General features: G+C 36.4%; 1 protein-coding gene across 7 annotated transcripts in view; it reads right to left on the bottom strand.

Moving 5' to 3' along the window:
- Positions 1-16,589, bottom strand: part of USP10 (ubiquitin specific peptidase 10) — a 58,038-nt gene that overhangs the window by 15,801 nt on the left and 25,648 nt on the right. For 6 of the 7 annotated variants that reach the window (XR_014229046.1, XM_082320296.1, XM_082320297.1 and 3 more), the window contains 7 exons: positions 16,368-16,413; positions 10,501-11,526; positions 4,560-4,651; positions 2,963-3,072; positions 2,422-2,477; positions 914-1,017; positions 35-134 (listed from right to left, as the gene is read on the bottom strand). Coding sequence is in view for 6 of the 7 variants with exons in the window: in XM_082320296.1 (XP_082176422.1) it covers positions 35-134; positions 914-1,017; positions 2,422-2,477; positions 2,963-3,072; positions 4,560-4,651; positions 10,501-11,526; positions 16,368-16,413 (1,534 nt within the window). In the remaining variant the exon portion in view is untranslated. The remainder of the gene's footprint in view (positions 1-34; positions 135-913; positions 1,018-2,421; positions 2,478-2,962; positions 3,073-4,559; positions 4,652-10,500; positions 11,527-16,367; positions 16,414-16,589) is intronic. The other variant, XM_082320300.1, reaches the window with a different exon arrangement.

Raw genomic sequence — 16,589 nt, 5'->3', positions numbered from 1 at the left:
GCTACAACACAAACAAACAAACACCACCACTAACTTTCATTATGTGGAGAGAGAAGTTTCTTTAGGGTCAGCATTTCTTCATGTAATCCATTGAGGATAAATCCCAAGTATTCTTCAGCATCTTCTTGCCTGCCCTGAATAAATTGTTCTTTTCAATTACTGCATGGCATTTTCATGTTTGCATTTTAACAGAACATACATGACATTGAACATCTAGCTTTCTCCTATTAATTTAGCTAATTTACCAACTACTCAGTCTAAGTTGTAAAGTCAAATAAAGTTTAAATTTTACTATAACAACCCCTCATTTTTAACCAGTTCAAAAAGAACCTACACATTAATTGTTAACCTGCCATAAACAGCAAGTACACACATAAGCTTGACCTGGATACAAGAATTTCTGCATTCTTCTCAATACAAATTTGATTTAACATGCAAGTTGATGATTTTTTTTTTCTATTTCTTTTAAAAGTACTATTAAAAGCTGCTGTCAAACCAATGCCAAATCAAAAGATGGTTTGATCTATTATCTTTTCTTTAAATTGAAACCAAACCTGAAATAGTATTTTGCAGTCTCTGTGGACATTCAACCATTCCAAGCTGAATCCCAAGCAGAAACGAACAACTGCTCATTTCTTAAATATAAATCAATAGGTATCTTCTTTATAAAGAAGAGATGTTCCATTCCAATCATAATTTTTTCATTATTCTGACATATCAAACTGCCAAACTTATAATTAACATCTTCCTGTAATTTAAGTCCCAGGACAGTCTAGCTTCATAATAATGAGCTATCAACTAATTGATTTTAGTAATCTTTAGGCACAGAACCTGATGTATGGCTTTACATTGTTTTAACGACAGCGCCTGCCTTGCAACGCAATTACAGAAGTCAAAGATTTGTAAGTCGCACCTTTTCTGACAGACTTGACTTTATAACTGTCAAAAGTCTATAAATGTATGTAGGTTCAAAGGCAGCTCCTGGTCGGATGTCTCTCACAATTTTATCACCTAAAGCTGCAAGGCAAAGAGAAGTAGGTATAAATAACAACATTTAGGAGGTTTTCTACATTACACTTTAACACCCTCTTCATACATCACTAGATTTTGGAATCCAAAATTGTTTTTTATTAATAGTTTTATTACAATTTTAGTGACTCAAGCTCAGAATTCCTAAGATACGACTCTTATCTGTAAACATTTTTTTAAAAACATCTTACATCACCCTATGCAGACTTACAGATGGTCTGGAAAAGTTAGTACTCTCTTTTTATTGTCAACACTCTGGAGAGTAACAAGAATATCCACAGCCATCATAAAACAACAATTCTAGTTCTATTTAAATTTTTGTACTACTTTTGTATTCAAAGAACACTTCCTTAAATCTTCCACATATATGTAATTCTAATAGATCACTTTCCTCACTGCAGAAAAAACAAAACACAAACAAGATAGTTTGACAGAATGTTCAACCTACAGGCAATACAAGGCCTCAGAAACCATATTTCAAAACTACACAATACAATAAAATGACCTAGAAGTATAATAAGTTGCATAAGACAGTAAGATTTGTTTTACAGAAACAAAACTTAAGCAGCAAACCACAGAAATGTCTGAACTGTTTGGAAATCACTGGAACAACCAGTTCCTAGTGATCTGCTATAATGTTACATAAACACATTCCTGAAACTGTTTTTTTTTTATTTCTATAAGTTTGTAATGCAACAAGTTTGCTTCAGCGATTAAAAAAATGAAACAAGATCATTTTTTTGCATCAAAAAAATGTTCTGTTCCTCACCACGTAATCATCATTGATCCTCAACACGTATGAGCAAGAATCATACACTTCTAAAGTTTTCACACTGAAATAGTGCATAGGATGGGGAGGAATTAAAAGCCATGATAACATGCCTGCAGGCAATCTCTAACTGCTAAAGAGCCCTATCATGGCCCCATTTTGTTCCAAATGAATGTGAGTGTTTAAGGAAGAATGATAGAATTGAGCAGGTTGATAAACCAAACAGCTGGAAATACGTAAGGAAGGAAGCAGAGTAAAACACAGTAAATATCAAAGGAGTTTGTTAGAAAGGGCCTGTTCTCAGGAGACATCTTAACAATTAAGCTAACCTTCAACAAAAACTATTCTTCCTGCACTTGTACATTTGGTCTACCAGATAGAAGAAAAAATGTAAGGTGCAACACCTATGACTTCCTGACATGAATCACCAATAAGAACAAGCGTAACACTGACAGAAAAGCAACAGCAACTTTTTAAGATATCAAGAAACCCCCAAAGTCCTAAGAGCCACGAAGGGGATCAAGCACCGTTATTTAAGGGTCTGAAGTACATCACGCAATGTGGATCCTTACCCCAAAGCCTTCTCACGATTTTAAGACTTTTCTCTCCCTATTCCTACTCACCTTGTTTTGCTTTAGGAGGTACAGGCATATTAGTGAACTCATTCATTAAACGAACACTGAAACAGAATGGAAGGAACAACTAGGCATGAGCAGCAAGTTAAGACTTAGAAGGACAAATAATAAAATTAGATCTTTGTCATTACTGACTGCCAAAAAAAAAAAATAATCAAAGAATATCATAATGAAATCTGAGTAAAGTTCAGACATCAAAATTAACCTGATCATTGCTAATGAAACCAAGGGGTTAGGTTAGCTCTTGCAGCTCTCGCACCTCATTTTTGCATATTAAACACTATTTAAAACTGATATTCCTCAGGCAACAGGAAGTATCTTCCTTGACCACTCAAGCAATTGTAAAGTACCAAGCTCATTATAAAAGCCATGTATCACCAAAAAACACACAAAAAAAGACTTCTGGATACATATCAGCTTTCAAAAATTGCAGTAAACAATCATCTGTTAGAGACTTCTGAATGAGCTTAGTCACATCACAGATTTTTTTTTTTTTAATTATTTTTTTATTTTTAAACAAGCTACTTACAAACTGTCTATCATTGGTGTTGAGGTACACGGCCGCTGTGATTTTGAATACATTGGAATGGACTTCATTAAATGATACATTGGAGGGCAAGCAACCAAGGCTTGCAGGGTCTATGCAGTGGCATTAAGGAAATACTCAGAAAATGTAATCTGCATATTAACCAAATATTCAAAAATAGACTTTTATCACAACATTAACTAATAATGTACAGAAGTTATAATAAAAAACCCAGCATCTTGTAACATGCAGTGATTTCACTGACATTTTAATAATGTCAAAAACTTTAATTGAAGGGGAAGGAAACATTTAGTCTAGGAGCAGGAGATGAAAAGAACTTTCATAGGAAAGACTTTTTAAAATTAATTTGAAAATTTGCAAGTGATAACCTGTAACGTATTTTCTGAAAAGAATGGAAGAAGCCAGCTGACAGACTTTAACTTAAAGGTGATGATTCACCTCCATAACCAAACCAAAAAATCCCGCTGTGATGTGAAATATTCTGCAGTGTAAAGAAGAGTCTGGAGTAACCAGTAAAACTACAGTGAATGTTGGGAGAAAATACTTTAAAAACAGCAAAATCCATGCTACCTGGCAAGAACAGTGAACGGAGGAAATTTGTTAAAAGCCTGGAGGGGCAGGGAAATGACAAGAAAGGCAGCGATCTCAAGAGCTACAGAGATATATTAACTTGATTCTTACAGTGCGCAAAAATTGAGTAACAAATTCCCATGTAACATTTTAAGACTGAAAAAATATACAAACAGGTGAGTGCAGAACTGGTTATGTAAGCTAAAAGCTGATGTTTAAAGCAGAATCACTGGTCTGAAAATTGGTTATTAGGTTCTACAATGATCAGTCTTGAAATTAGTCTTAATATTTTTCACTAGCAGTACTAGCAGTTAAAATAAAAGCATCCTAATTGTCACTTGCAGTGAGCCATTGCTAACATAAGAGATACAGCTATATTAATAAACAAATTATTAATAAAACTATCATAATACGGCACTGAAGAAGGAAGATTTCTGCTACCCAAGGTAAAAGTTACTTTTGCAGGGGAATACAATTCTAATACATTAAAAGCGAGCTAATCTTCCATCCCATTGCAAAAGGATTATTTTAAACACTGCATTTACAGAGATGATACAATAGCGACAGCCTGCTCAACAGAAATCCCAATGATCCGCTTACCAAATTGCCAAAACAAAGCCTAAGAGTAAGAATAATTACTTCAGGTACAAAACAGAAATAACCACTTAAGCTGATGCACAAAGAGTCATGAGTAAACATAACTAGAAATTACAAGAAGGTTTTCAGTCAAGAGAAAGTTACAGTTCTGAAATATTTTGACAGAGCTAAGAGACAAACTGCAAACAGGATTGTGCAACCAGCTGCAGGGGAACCCTGGACGCAAGGTTCAATGATCCAAAACACCCCTGGGTTTCTAGATGCTGCCCTTAAACATTTTAACCACAGTAGTAGGATATGCGAAGACAAACACTTTTATAAAATACTTACCAGAATAATCCAGAAAAACTTTGACAGATAAAATATACAAATTTTAACTTAAGTGTATTAATTTTTTCCAAGGTAAGGATACAGCATTGATGTAGCACCAGTTTCCTTTGTTGATCAGCCCTCGCGGTTGCAAAGACACTGGTTTATGTATTAGTCTTACATTTTCCAGTATTTCTGCAGAATGAGAAACAGTCAATTGAGCATCAACAAAATGCACACGTTATCCATCAAAACAAATACCTGTTGACGCATTACAAAATAATTCAAATCTATTAACAAGATTCCCAGAAACTTCAGCAAATCATTTTCACTCCATCTGAACACCGCTCATATTTCAAATCAGACATACTTCTTCAACTAAAGACATCCTGGAATTTGGGTCAGGAGGATGCTGGTACAAAAACTAACCATTGTCATTTCAAAACTGAGAAGACCTATTCGGTTTTATTTTTGTTTTACTAAAATTAGGTACTTTTATTTACATAGATACATATATAGACATGAGTTCCCATTAGCTGTAATCCCTTGCCACCAATTTTATAAAGTATTTCCCAAATTCTTCTGCTTTGAAGAGAGATGAAGCTGACACAGAGTCTCAGTTTACTAGCTTCAAGATACACTACCTTACAACAAAAATATCTTAGTGCAAACAGGACAGACAGATGGTAATGTGGTCTTCTGAACAGTATGTTTTATTTACTGGTTTAAGACTTCCAAAATCTACAAGATAACAGGCTTATATAATATCATGCCTACTGTTTTCCTGCTTTCAAAAACTTCAGCAATGGCCCAAGTTTAAAAATTAGAAACCACTGCACATAAATAAGTCTGTTTCAGTTATGAACCCGAGAGCAATGGGGGGAGTTTTTCCAGGAAGTCTGGCCTGTTATTTAGGCACCTAAATAAAAACTGTTTAAGGAAAATATTGGATCTAGTGTATTTTAAATTTGCAAAATAAGGACAAGAGGTATACAAGACAAAATTAAAAAATGCAAATAAACATAGCAATTGTCTACCAAGGGGGTTATTTATTTTTATAATAAATGTGAGGGCTTCTAAAGCCCTTACATGCTACACTGCATAAACATAAGAGTTTGAGCTATTCACTAGAAGGACTACCTGAACAGACAAGACAACATGACACAGGTGGAAAAGCAGAGGCACAAAGCCATCACTGAGCAGAGAAGGTGGCAGAATTGCAAACACAATCCATGTCCTCCTACTTCCAAACTATTTATTTACCTGTAAGACCATACCTCCTGCTGATAACACCTGTTCTAACCAAATAAAAACATGCCATAAAATAGAAAATATTTAAATCAGTCCTCTATTACATAAAGAGCCTGAGACCTGAAGGGACAGAGAGCAAAAAGATGTAAAAGGGAAGGTGTTAGTACCTAGCACAGATGCAGATGAAAATCCTTCTGCAAGTGTTGAAATATATTTGTTATTAAACCATTAATGCTCAAGTATTTCAGAATATATTGTTAATGCAGCAAAGTTTGAAACGTGTTGTGCACACATAAAATCCTTCTTTAATATAACTAAGCATTGTTGGAAATTAGGATAAAAATAATGAAATAAGTATTTATTTTTAATGTCCATCAGTAACTTTTTATGTTAACTGTATTTTTCCCCATTTTTCTATCAGACTAAATAAAAATATTATTAGGAACTTTAGCATCCTCTTGTGGTCATAAAACTGCTTTGTAAACAATGTCTAGAGCAATTACAGTGAGCTTTGTTTCTTTTAACAGAAAGAATTATTTTTGTGTACAGCAATTACATTCAATACCACATTTTCACCTCATATCCAACATTTACACAATAACTAAAAGAACTTTCACAAAAGTATCAGAAGAAAAACATACTTAGAACCATGAGAAAACCTTCTTAAAACTTCAAAACCTATTATAAAGCACGTGTTGCTAACCAGAAAGAATTCACGTTTGGTGGATAATGAATTGTGAAGACTGATTTGAAAACATATCTAGAACAATACTATGTTCAGAAATTTCTGTTGGTAAACAGAAAACATTTTGCTGAAGTTCATTCACTAGGTGGTGTTAGTACAAATACCTGTCAAACTTAAAAACAAAAAAACCAAACAAAACTGTAATTCCCCAACCCATGCAAATCCAAAGTTTAACGAAAGAGAAACCACATGGATATGGTCTCCATGCTGAAAAAATACACGTTACAAGGTCTTTCCTTAGACCATTATTTGGCAAATATTATGTATGTCACTCAGCTCTTTCTTCAAATCTGGACAATGATAAAAAGCGCCAGGACAGCCCTGCTGGATAACCCTACACGAAATCAGTTCCTGCAAGAACGCAGTTGGATAGTACAACAGGCTAAAACCCCCAAACCTTCCATGCCTCCATGCCACAACTAATTGCTCTAGTGCTTACCTAGCTTTACCAATAAGAAAAATTTTTCGACTACGTAACGTTGAAACAGCTTTTTTACAAATTAAACTAAGTAATTCTTGTCTTGTTCACTACAGTCTTGGGAGAGCAGCAAATTGCCACCTTCTTTATGAATTTGTTTTACATACTTGAAGTTACATCTGTGAACACTCTCATCTGAGACAAAGTAAACCCAAATTTTCCATGTTTGCCAAAAGAGTACAGTTTTCAAATCATACTTCTGTTTTCTCTGCTGCACTATTACATCTTCCTTGAGAAGTAATGCCCAAAGACTGGCATTTTCATCGAGTCCTCAACAGCAACTACAGAATCATAGTTATCTTCCATCTTTTCCATGTAAATCGCTATTAACACACAGTGGAAATAAAACTTAGTCACCTACAGCTTTACTAAGGACACTTATCAACTCCCTACAACTTCCAGATCCTTTTATTCTCTAGTACTATTACCAACCACTTGTTTTTCATACTGTATGCTTGCATTTGATTTCTGTTCTGGTGTATCCCTCTATACTTGCATTTATTGGATTCCTCTCCTACTAATTTGAAATCATTCCAGCTTTAGTCAGATCTTAAATGTTTTGTGTTCTTCATCTGAAATTCTGCCTGCTGTAAGCAAATTTTACATGCACTGTTAATTCCATCATCCACAATGAAAACACTGCAACAAAACATGATTCAGAAAATCTTTTTAGATTCTCCTGTTGAAATCTTTTCTGAAGTCACCAAGAACAGTTAAAGACTAGAATAGCTAGTTTTCCAATCACTGATTTCCCTAGCTTACCTAGAACATTATATAAGGCATTATTAACTATCCTCAGGGCACGCCTCAGAGGGTATTACCTGTGAAACACAGCAAGCGAAGCCTGAGAGTCATATTTTTTACAAATACAGACCATTTATAACCTTACTATCCCCTAGAAACGAATTATTAAGATGTTTGTCCTAGCATCTAAATTAGGCTAAGGTGTGTAATTAGTACGGTTGTCCCTGTCTAAATATGCAAGCGCTGTACCTGTACTTCTCTACCATTCTGATGTTATCTGCCTGGAGTTTCGCCAAATTAACACCAACGGGTCACAGTTTGCTTCAGAAGTTCCTTTAACTTGCTCGCTACTGTTGCCAGTAAAGCTTCTCGCCACACACCTTAGCCACTTGCTAAAATTAACTCTTCAGTATTTTTTTTCTCATCAAGGTTAACAGGAAATGTGTTTGTTTTATTTATTTTCTAGTCCTGATCTTCATCTCTTTATCTTTTGTAGCTTTCGTTTACATTTGAGGACTAAGAAACCCCAGACCTTTGCAGGCTGAATCAAGTAGCATTAAACTATCTTCAAGGTGCCTGTGAATCATTAACCTCCCTTGTAATAACAGGTGAAATTAAGACACAATCCAGCAGTTTGTCCCTGGAAAAGTAACTTACCTTCTTGTGTCCTGAGCACATGTTCTAAATAAAAACTGTACAGAAGGGCCTCAGAGCTCCAACGTTAAGTCAAAAGACTTGCTAATTTTGCTTGCTAAACTCAAGATACTTTAGATTTTGCCTGTGTTTAGCACCCTATGGCACTTGTGGTCAAAAATTCAATCCCATTGGCATGAGTTGAAACTGGTGAATTCCCAGCGAATCAAACAACGGGATCTCAACTCAGCCGCAAAGAAAACAAGGAACACGATCAGCAGCTAACTATGAAAAACATACAGGATTGCTATATACCCTTATACAATGACGTTAACCTAGGCAGAAGATTTGAAATGAAATACATATGGAAAGGAGCAAATGATCTGTCCAGAAATCATAAATTGAAACTCGGGTAACATATTTTTGAGTGTGGGTATACAAACAAAGCACTAATGTACCCATTTCCCAAACAGGACAGAGAATATTAAAAAAAAGAACAGACAATGAAGAAAGTCGCCTTTTTCCACAGAGCAAAGCACCGACACCATGGCATTCAGCTCTTCAAGCAAACGTTTCATACCGCAATCAGCAGCACCTGAATTAACAGGAATTGCAGCAATGTAACTCCTACCTAAATCGGCTGCAAGGAGAAGATGAATTCTTTTCCACTGGAAAAGGAACTATACTCAGATTATTCCTCTGCAAAAACAGCTAGCTAATAGTGAAGGTGCAGAAGAAAACTGTACAAAAATTATATTGCTATTTTAATACATTAAAGACAAAATAAAAAGCTCTGCTCCCACCTGGTGGCAAAAAATAGTACAGAAACAGTAGAAGTCCAGAAAGTTAACTTAAAGCTGAAGCAAATTCAACAAAAAACCTTTTCATCTATGGCAAGCAGTTCTAGCTTTACAGTTGTCACAAAGTAGTTTTCAGTTAGAATTCATTACCAAATGATAGCTTAAGATTTTAAGAGCACAACATACTCCACATGGATGGGTTCACAGGAACCATAATCACCTGCTTATACACATTTTTTTAACATGGTCAACTGCGTTTGTGACACCTAAGTGAGAAATACACAGAAATATGAATTATTCTGACAGCTTTCCTCTCCACAGACAATTTTAAGTAACGAAACCGTTATTAAGGAGGGGATGAGAGGCAGGCCTATACTTCAGGGTATTCTGAATAGGAATCTCCAGGTCAGCTTCTGGTTAGAGCAGAAAACTTTGACTTGAAGCTGTCACACACGAAACGCCATTGTACTTGTAAATTACCCTGTAGCATAAATAGCAAGATTTTGCACAAGCCTTTTTACATACAGACTATTTCACAGACTTAAAATAATTATTTTTGTTCCAACACTCATAAGTCAGTGACAGAAAATGCAACCAACTGGGTATTTTTCTTCATATTTTCCGACTGAATCTGCAAAACCAATCTCATGCACGTTCTAGCATTTCTCATTAGAACCACAAATATGACAGGACCAACGGTCAAAGCCTTTATATCACGCATTGACTTCCCTGAGGTACCCTCTGGAGAGTTTCTTATGGTTATTCTTGGAACAGGCAATAGCTAGCATTGTTACTGAATAAAATAATATTGTTTATAATGGTTACGGATAATTCTTTGAAATTTGAAAGACAGACCTCTCAAATAGTAAATCAATAAATACAAAAACTATTTCCTCAATTAGAATATCTGAAGCAGGATCTATTTAGACGTTACACTTAAGCTACTGTAAGGGTCCAGGAATTTCAGCTACTTTGGCATAAATACATTAATACTGTTCTTGTAATGGAACGCACTACAAGATTATAAATACTAGATAATATAGCACACCATTTTCAGAATAAACTTTTCTAATGTGTTCTCCCTACTACAGTAACGCACAGCTGAATTCAACCAGCCTACTTAAAATCACAGATCACTTAAACACACTGTTTGACAAGTAGCAATAGTTTTACCACATCTGGGATGATGACATGGTAATATCTCACCGGAAAGTTTACTCAGGGGGATACAAAAGTAGCTTATTTAAATTACATCTTTCACAGCAGTGTTTGAACAGTCATGTTATTAAGAACATTAACAGAGGAATCTTCTCTACCAATAGCGCACGCTCCTGTTCACAAGCAGAGTTAATACCCTTCCAGTGTAACATCCACTCCTGTGTATTAACTATACCTGCAATCTTTATGGCTACAGGATCCTCTGAAACTGGAACAGGTCCCTCTTTGACTTCAACCTGTTTTTCAGGGACCAGAGTAGATGTGGCAGGAGGGGTATACTTAGTCTCAACATAGACCACAGATGTGGAAGCAGAGGGCTTGGAATTGTGAAAAAGACTAGCCCACGATTTTGCAGGCTGATTAACAGGGACTGATCCTGTAACCGGGACTGTGGCCTCAGTAGTAGGTGAAGCTTCCTCAGGCTTAGCTTGGTCTGAGTCAGTGCTTTCCACAGTGTGCAATTCTACCCCATTGGCAGCTGTGTCCTCACCAGAGGATTCAAGTGTTTGTCCATTAGTAACGCCAAGATTTTCAGTAGTATCAGTACCAGCATAAGACTGTACAACAGCTGTCCTTAAAGGGCTATCTCTGCCAGTCTCTGAGGGGATGCAAAACTGTTCAGAATTAGTAACACGGCATACCTCAGGCTGCCCTGCAGTCCTGGTATTGTCTAGTGCGCTAGAAACAGAATCATCAGAGACAGCTTCGTTAATGAAGTCCACAGAATTGTCCGGGCTGTTGCAAGTCCTTGGTGTGGCCAGGGAGGGTATGTCTCCCGTCAGTTCCGTATCCTCCGTGCTTATACTGTTTAGTCCCGATGAATTTGCATGGCCATTTACAAGAGCTTCTGGGGGAGCAGTGCCATCACTGACATCTTCTAAGTAACTGTAGTATCCAGGAGGTCTTTTTTTCTTCTTTTTACGCTCCCTTTGTCCAAGGCCTCCAGACAAGCCATCGTTTTCAGCATTAGAACCGCTGTCCAAAGCGAGGGTTGGATCAGTGAACTGGCAGTCAATGGAGTTGTAGTTTGTTTCACTGAGGCTATCATCAGGGGCTTTCTGAGTAGGTGCACAACTGAGAATGAATTCTGGAGCCTGAGGATTCAGAGTACTTGAAATACTGTAGTCGGTGTTATTTAGTACGGATGACTGTGTCTCAATAACTTCATTAACACCAAATTCAATTCTCTGATACTCTTCCCCTGGACAAGAGAAAGCAGACCTGAGTTAGTGAATGATGGCTAATCAAACAGCTACAAAAATCAAGAAAAAAAAACCCCATATTTTCCTGCAACTCAGAAAACAAACTACATTCCCTCAAACTAAAATAATTCTTATTCTCTATCTCAATCCTGAAGGCCATTTCAAAACACGATATTCCTAAAGATAACAGAGTATGATTAAGGTTTTCTTAAATAGAGTATGAAATTTTCCAAATCACTGCACAGTTCCTGCAAATAACATTTATTCCAATTCACCTGTTGAGAAAAACTACTAAAGCCCAATGACTTTACCAATATTCCACATCAAGTTAATTACTGGATAACTGCGTATAAAATATGGTGCAATATTTAACTCCGCATTTCTTCTAAAGCCAGTCTTTTCCACTGACAATTACAAAATCCAAGCCTTTACCTGTTAAACTTCTAAAAATAATTTCCACATGTGGAGTTTGGTTTTTGGGGGGTTGGTTTGCTTTGTTTTTCCTGGTGTGTAAAGATTTATCATAATCCTTAATAACTGAAAACTATTTTCTTAATTGTATGGAAACACTGCAATTACAGCTTTTGAAACTCTAGGCTCATCAATATCTTATTTGATTTTATCACAGTTTAATTTATTACTATATAAGAATATGATATATATGACTATGATTTTATGACAAGAAACAACAGATACGCCTCAACATAAGTCAGCGTTCAACTTGTAGATACAAGCAGTACTGAAAAACTTGTGAACAGGACTGGGTTTGTTTTTTTGTTTTGGGTTGGTTTTTGTTGGGTTTTTTCTTTCTTTATTTACTCTGGGACTTTGACATGCTCTTTAAAGAAAAGCTAAGGAATATTCTCATGGCAGGCTGCAGTATCACAAAATATTGTCAGTCATAAAGTAGTGCAATTTCATGGAACTGAATTAGTTTTATAATGCATGCGTGCTAACTAGTAACACTGAATACTTTAGTTACAACTATTTCCATAACTATCAAATAAAGAGATAATATTAATGAAACAGTCTCAGGAATGTTAAAGGTAAGCTCACATTTTAGTACTTAAAAGTTTTGTAGGTCTTTCCATGATATGTATGCTACTGTTTCAAAGACACTGATTTTAACATTTTTTGTTTCCTCAAAGATGGGGGACTAAAAAACACATTACAAATTTTTAAGATTGTTACTAGAGAACGAAACAACACTAGATACTATTTCCAAAGGAATATAAGTGGATACACCACTAAACTTTAAAAACTTTGTGCAACTTACATTATGTATGACACGTCAACAAATGCATATTTTCAAGTCTACCACAGACACTGATTAAAAATGAGGTGTGGTTGGGGTTTTTTTTGGGGGGGGAGGTGGTGGTAGTGTTGCGTTTTGGCGAAAAAAAAATTCATCACACACCTAAGGAAATAAGCCTATGTGAGGACAGAGTCTAGTGGAGAATGTTTTGATACATAACTGTCAACATAACTGTTTTGAAACTCTCCAAATACTTTCTAGAAAAGTCCACTGATGAAAATTTTAGCTTTAAACTAAAATGTGAAAGAACCAAGAATGTACAGGATACATCTTTTAATATCAAATGAAGACTAGCAAACATTCAATGTGTGCTGAGATCCGAGTTACACGTGCAATACAAACATATGAATTAAGGAACAAAGATATATAATAGAGATGTTAATTGCCTTTCTGCTTTGCTCTATTAACCTAACTAAAAGAGAAGTAAACACATTTCACATATCAATTTCAATCTTGCTGCCAGTCAAACTAAAGGAAACTTTAAAAAAAAAAAAAAAAAGAGAGAGAAACACTCTCCATACACATCTGATTTCTCTAAATCATGTTAACAAGAGCCTGAATTGCAAATTTTCTGCACCTCTCCCATACACTCATGAGAAAGCATTTTATAGCACCATGCCAGTCAATCCACCATTCACCAACTACTTCTGCAATCACTGACTTGCTATCACCAACCGGAAAAGAGGGCTTAATTCCTTCTAAAAAAAATCAGCAGCCTAGAGGCAGGGAGGTGGAAAGCTGCTGCCTGATATCCACTTAAGAGGGAAGGGCTGGGAGATCTCAGGCATCACCTAACTGCTTAGCAGCAGCACTAACTGGCTATCGGCGCTATACGCTGGCTGACCTGTCAGGGCACACACAGCTCGAAACCAGCCACAGCTTCATTTGCTTGCAAGTGCAGGGCATGGGTTTTAAGGGATATGGGACGCAAATCCACAACAAAACGATTCCTCATTAGTTCATCTGCTTATGGAGCAACTTGTTAGTTCAAGCATGAACCAAGAGCTAGCTCGTTCCCGTTTGTAACAGTAAAAAGCACAAGCAACAGCTGGTAACACCTAATAACCCTCCAACCACAATATGAATGAATTACTGGGCACATAATTCAAATCCCTACCAATTCAAAATAACCTGGGACTTAAAAAATACTTAAAAAAAATAATAACTGCTTCAAAACAAAGAACATGTCTTCCTTCGTGGGCGAATTAAGTCTAGCGCAGCCAAAAGTGAGAGTTCTCAGTTTCGCACTCCTGTTCTGCTCCTCTGCTCCAGCAAGCTTCCAGCACTTGCGTTACTGAAAGCTAACCCAGCAAAAAAAAAATAATCCAAGCCAGTATTTTTTCTTCTGTTTTGGTGAACTTATCAGCTTATTGTACACTAGACAATCACAAGAGCCAACTCAGGGCAAGTGGGGAACAGAAAACAAAACATACCCCTTACAATTATGGCACAGTGGTAATGCAGCTGAAAGTGCAACATGAACATCGTAGGCTAAAATCTTGCCAAGAGCATAACTGATATTCTAGGATTTAACATACAAATTAGGAAGTTACAGCTGAGGAATTAAACTTCACACCTTACAGCAGGATTAGAATAATAAATACCAGTAGCTACTGTAGAGTTAGTCCATGGGATGACTGGCAGAAGCTCATTTGCCATAAGACTGTGTCAAGTTCCTTTAAAAAAATGAGAGGTAACTTTTTCTATTTGTTTCGACTTTCCGCTTTGCTTCTGGGCATCTTTGTTTCAATCTCATTCACAGTGCTATTTCTGAATGGACTGAAACAGATAGATCTGTCATGAACAGCATGACATGCATATTGAAACAAGTATCAACAGATGCGCCAAGGACAAAGTCTACGTACAATAACAAAAGCTGTGAATACATGGTACTAATTAGTCTGAACAGAGGTCTGCATATTAGAGCTTCAGCCATGATTTGATTATTCCTAGTAAGTATTAACAGATCTTCTAATTCCGTAATAAAGTTAAATACTGAAGATAAGTATAGGAAAAACATTAGACTACGGGGGGAGTGACAACATGATGAGTATGTGTCATCTCATTATAATTATAAATATTCTGCATAAGCATAGCATGCTATTTTAGTTTCCACAGCTTCTTATGCAGCCATCACAGTGATAATAGGCATGCACAGTACAGTGCAAGCTTGTTAAAGACATTTTTCAGGCAAAACCTAATTTGCTGTCATTACCTAATCTCAGGGCTGGGAGGGGTTCTCTCAGGGTCTAGGAATGATCTGAAAAACATTTGTACAAACCAACTTTCTGTATGGCTTGTGAACATTAAAATCTCAGTCTTAAAGAACAGAACTTAAATCCATAGTTAGACAAAGCAATATATGACTGGACGCCCCTGTCATCAACATCAGACAATTCGTACCGTATGGTCCTTTTAACGAACATTTCAAATGCCTACTTAAGGCTACTCAGGGTCCTAAAACCGGTCTTGTACTAAAAAAAGCTCCTGAATTTTCAGAAATATTGCACATCTGCTTTCAAATGAGACCTGTTGTCCTTCTTTATGACGAGCTATCTTATTTACCTTTAAATGCAAAGCCAAAGTCGCTAAGCATAATGTTCTTAAACATCAATATGTGCATTTTGGTCCTCTTAATTACTTTTGAGAAATGTCCAGTCAGACACTTGTATTATTTTGAAGGAGATCTGGATGTCACTTGCATCACTCTCTCATGCATCTGCGTAAGCCTCAGCTTCCTTGCTGTCCCCTGGTTCAGGGAAAAATGTCAAACGCTAATTTACCTGCCTCTGAAAATACCGAGAAAGTTCAGGTTAAACTATATAGAGGATGATCACATGACAACTCCTACCTAACTTAACTTTATATAACTATGACGTTAGGCCAGGTTGTAAGGTGTATGGGTTGAGACAGAGTAGATGTGTGACTGTTACAGCTTTAAAACGGGAACTCTGTAATGCATTTTTACCTCAAGAGTCATGCTTTCACCAAAAGGAAAAAAAAAAGGGGGGGGGGGGGGGGGGGGCGCGGGGGGATTTTCCAGAAAAATAGCTGAGCCAGACAGAAACAAGAGTCAAAGGGAACACTGAACAGAGCACTGCTTGCAGAGCTGTCTTCAGGTTGCAACTGCCAGAAAGCACTCATGCTATGGCTCTTACAGGAAGGCCACTTGAATGCCACACTGGTTATTTATTTCTTCAGTTCTCTAGCAAGCTTCAGTCCCCCACGTTTTTACAGCTACATCCTACAATATTTCAGCAAGACATTAAGATTGTACGGTAGCACAATCAAGGAGGAGTAAGCATGTCCACCCTAATTACCTGAAGTTCAAGGCAGTATTTTCAAATACTCTCACAGATCTCATTCAATAAAGGTATTTAAAAAAAAAACCAACCTGCCAAATATACGCATATATACTTGCTGAATGAGTTCTACAGAGAGGTTGTAGTATATCTAAGGAAAGTGTCACAAGCTTTAAGTTTAAAAAAAAAATGGATGTTGATTTCTTACCATCATGAAACTTACCTGTGGACTTAATACCACATGAAACTGTTTCATTGTATGGGGGGAGCTGTACAAAAAAGAAATGAAACTTATTTAAAGACAAAGCAACTCTATTAACATTTGATATCAGTCTCATTTCAAACATCTGAATCCTTTAAAAATAATATCATTATTAAGGTTTGTTTTTCTGAGAATATGTCTTGAACTCATGCTTCTATATTTATCAAATCCCAGAGCGCAGCT

This window comes from Platalea leucorodia (assembly GCF_965183815.1).
Source record: "Platalea leucorodia genome assembly, chromosome: 8".
Taxonomy (NCBI): domain Eukaryota; kingdom Metazoa; phylum Chordata; class Aves; order Pelecaniformes; family Threskiornithidae; genus Platalea; species Platalea leucorodia.
Note: the sequence above shows the minus strand (reverse complement) of the source record. Positions and strands in the feature narration are given on the sequence as shown.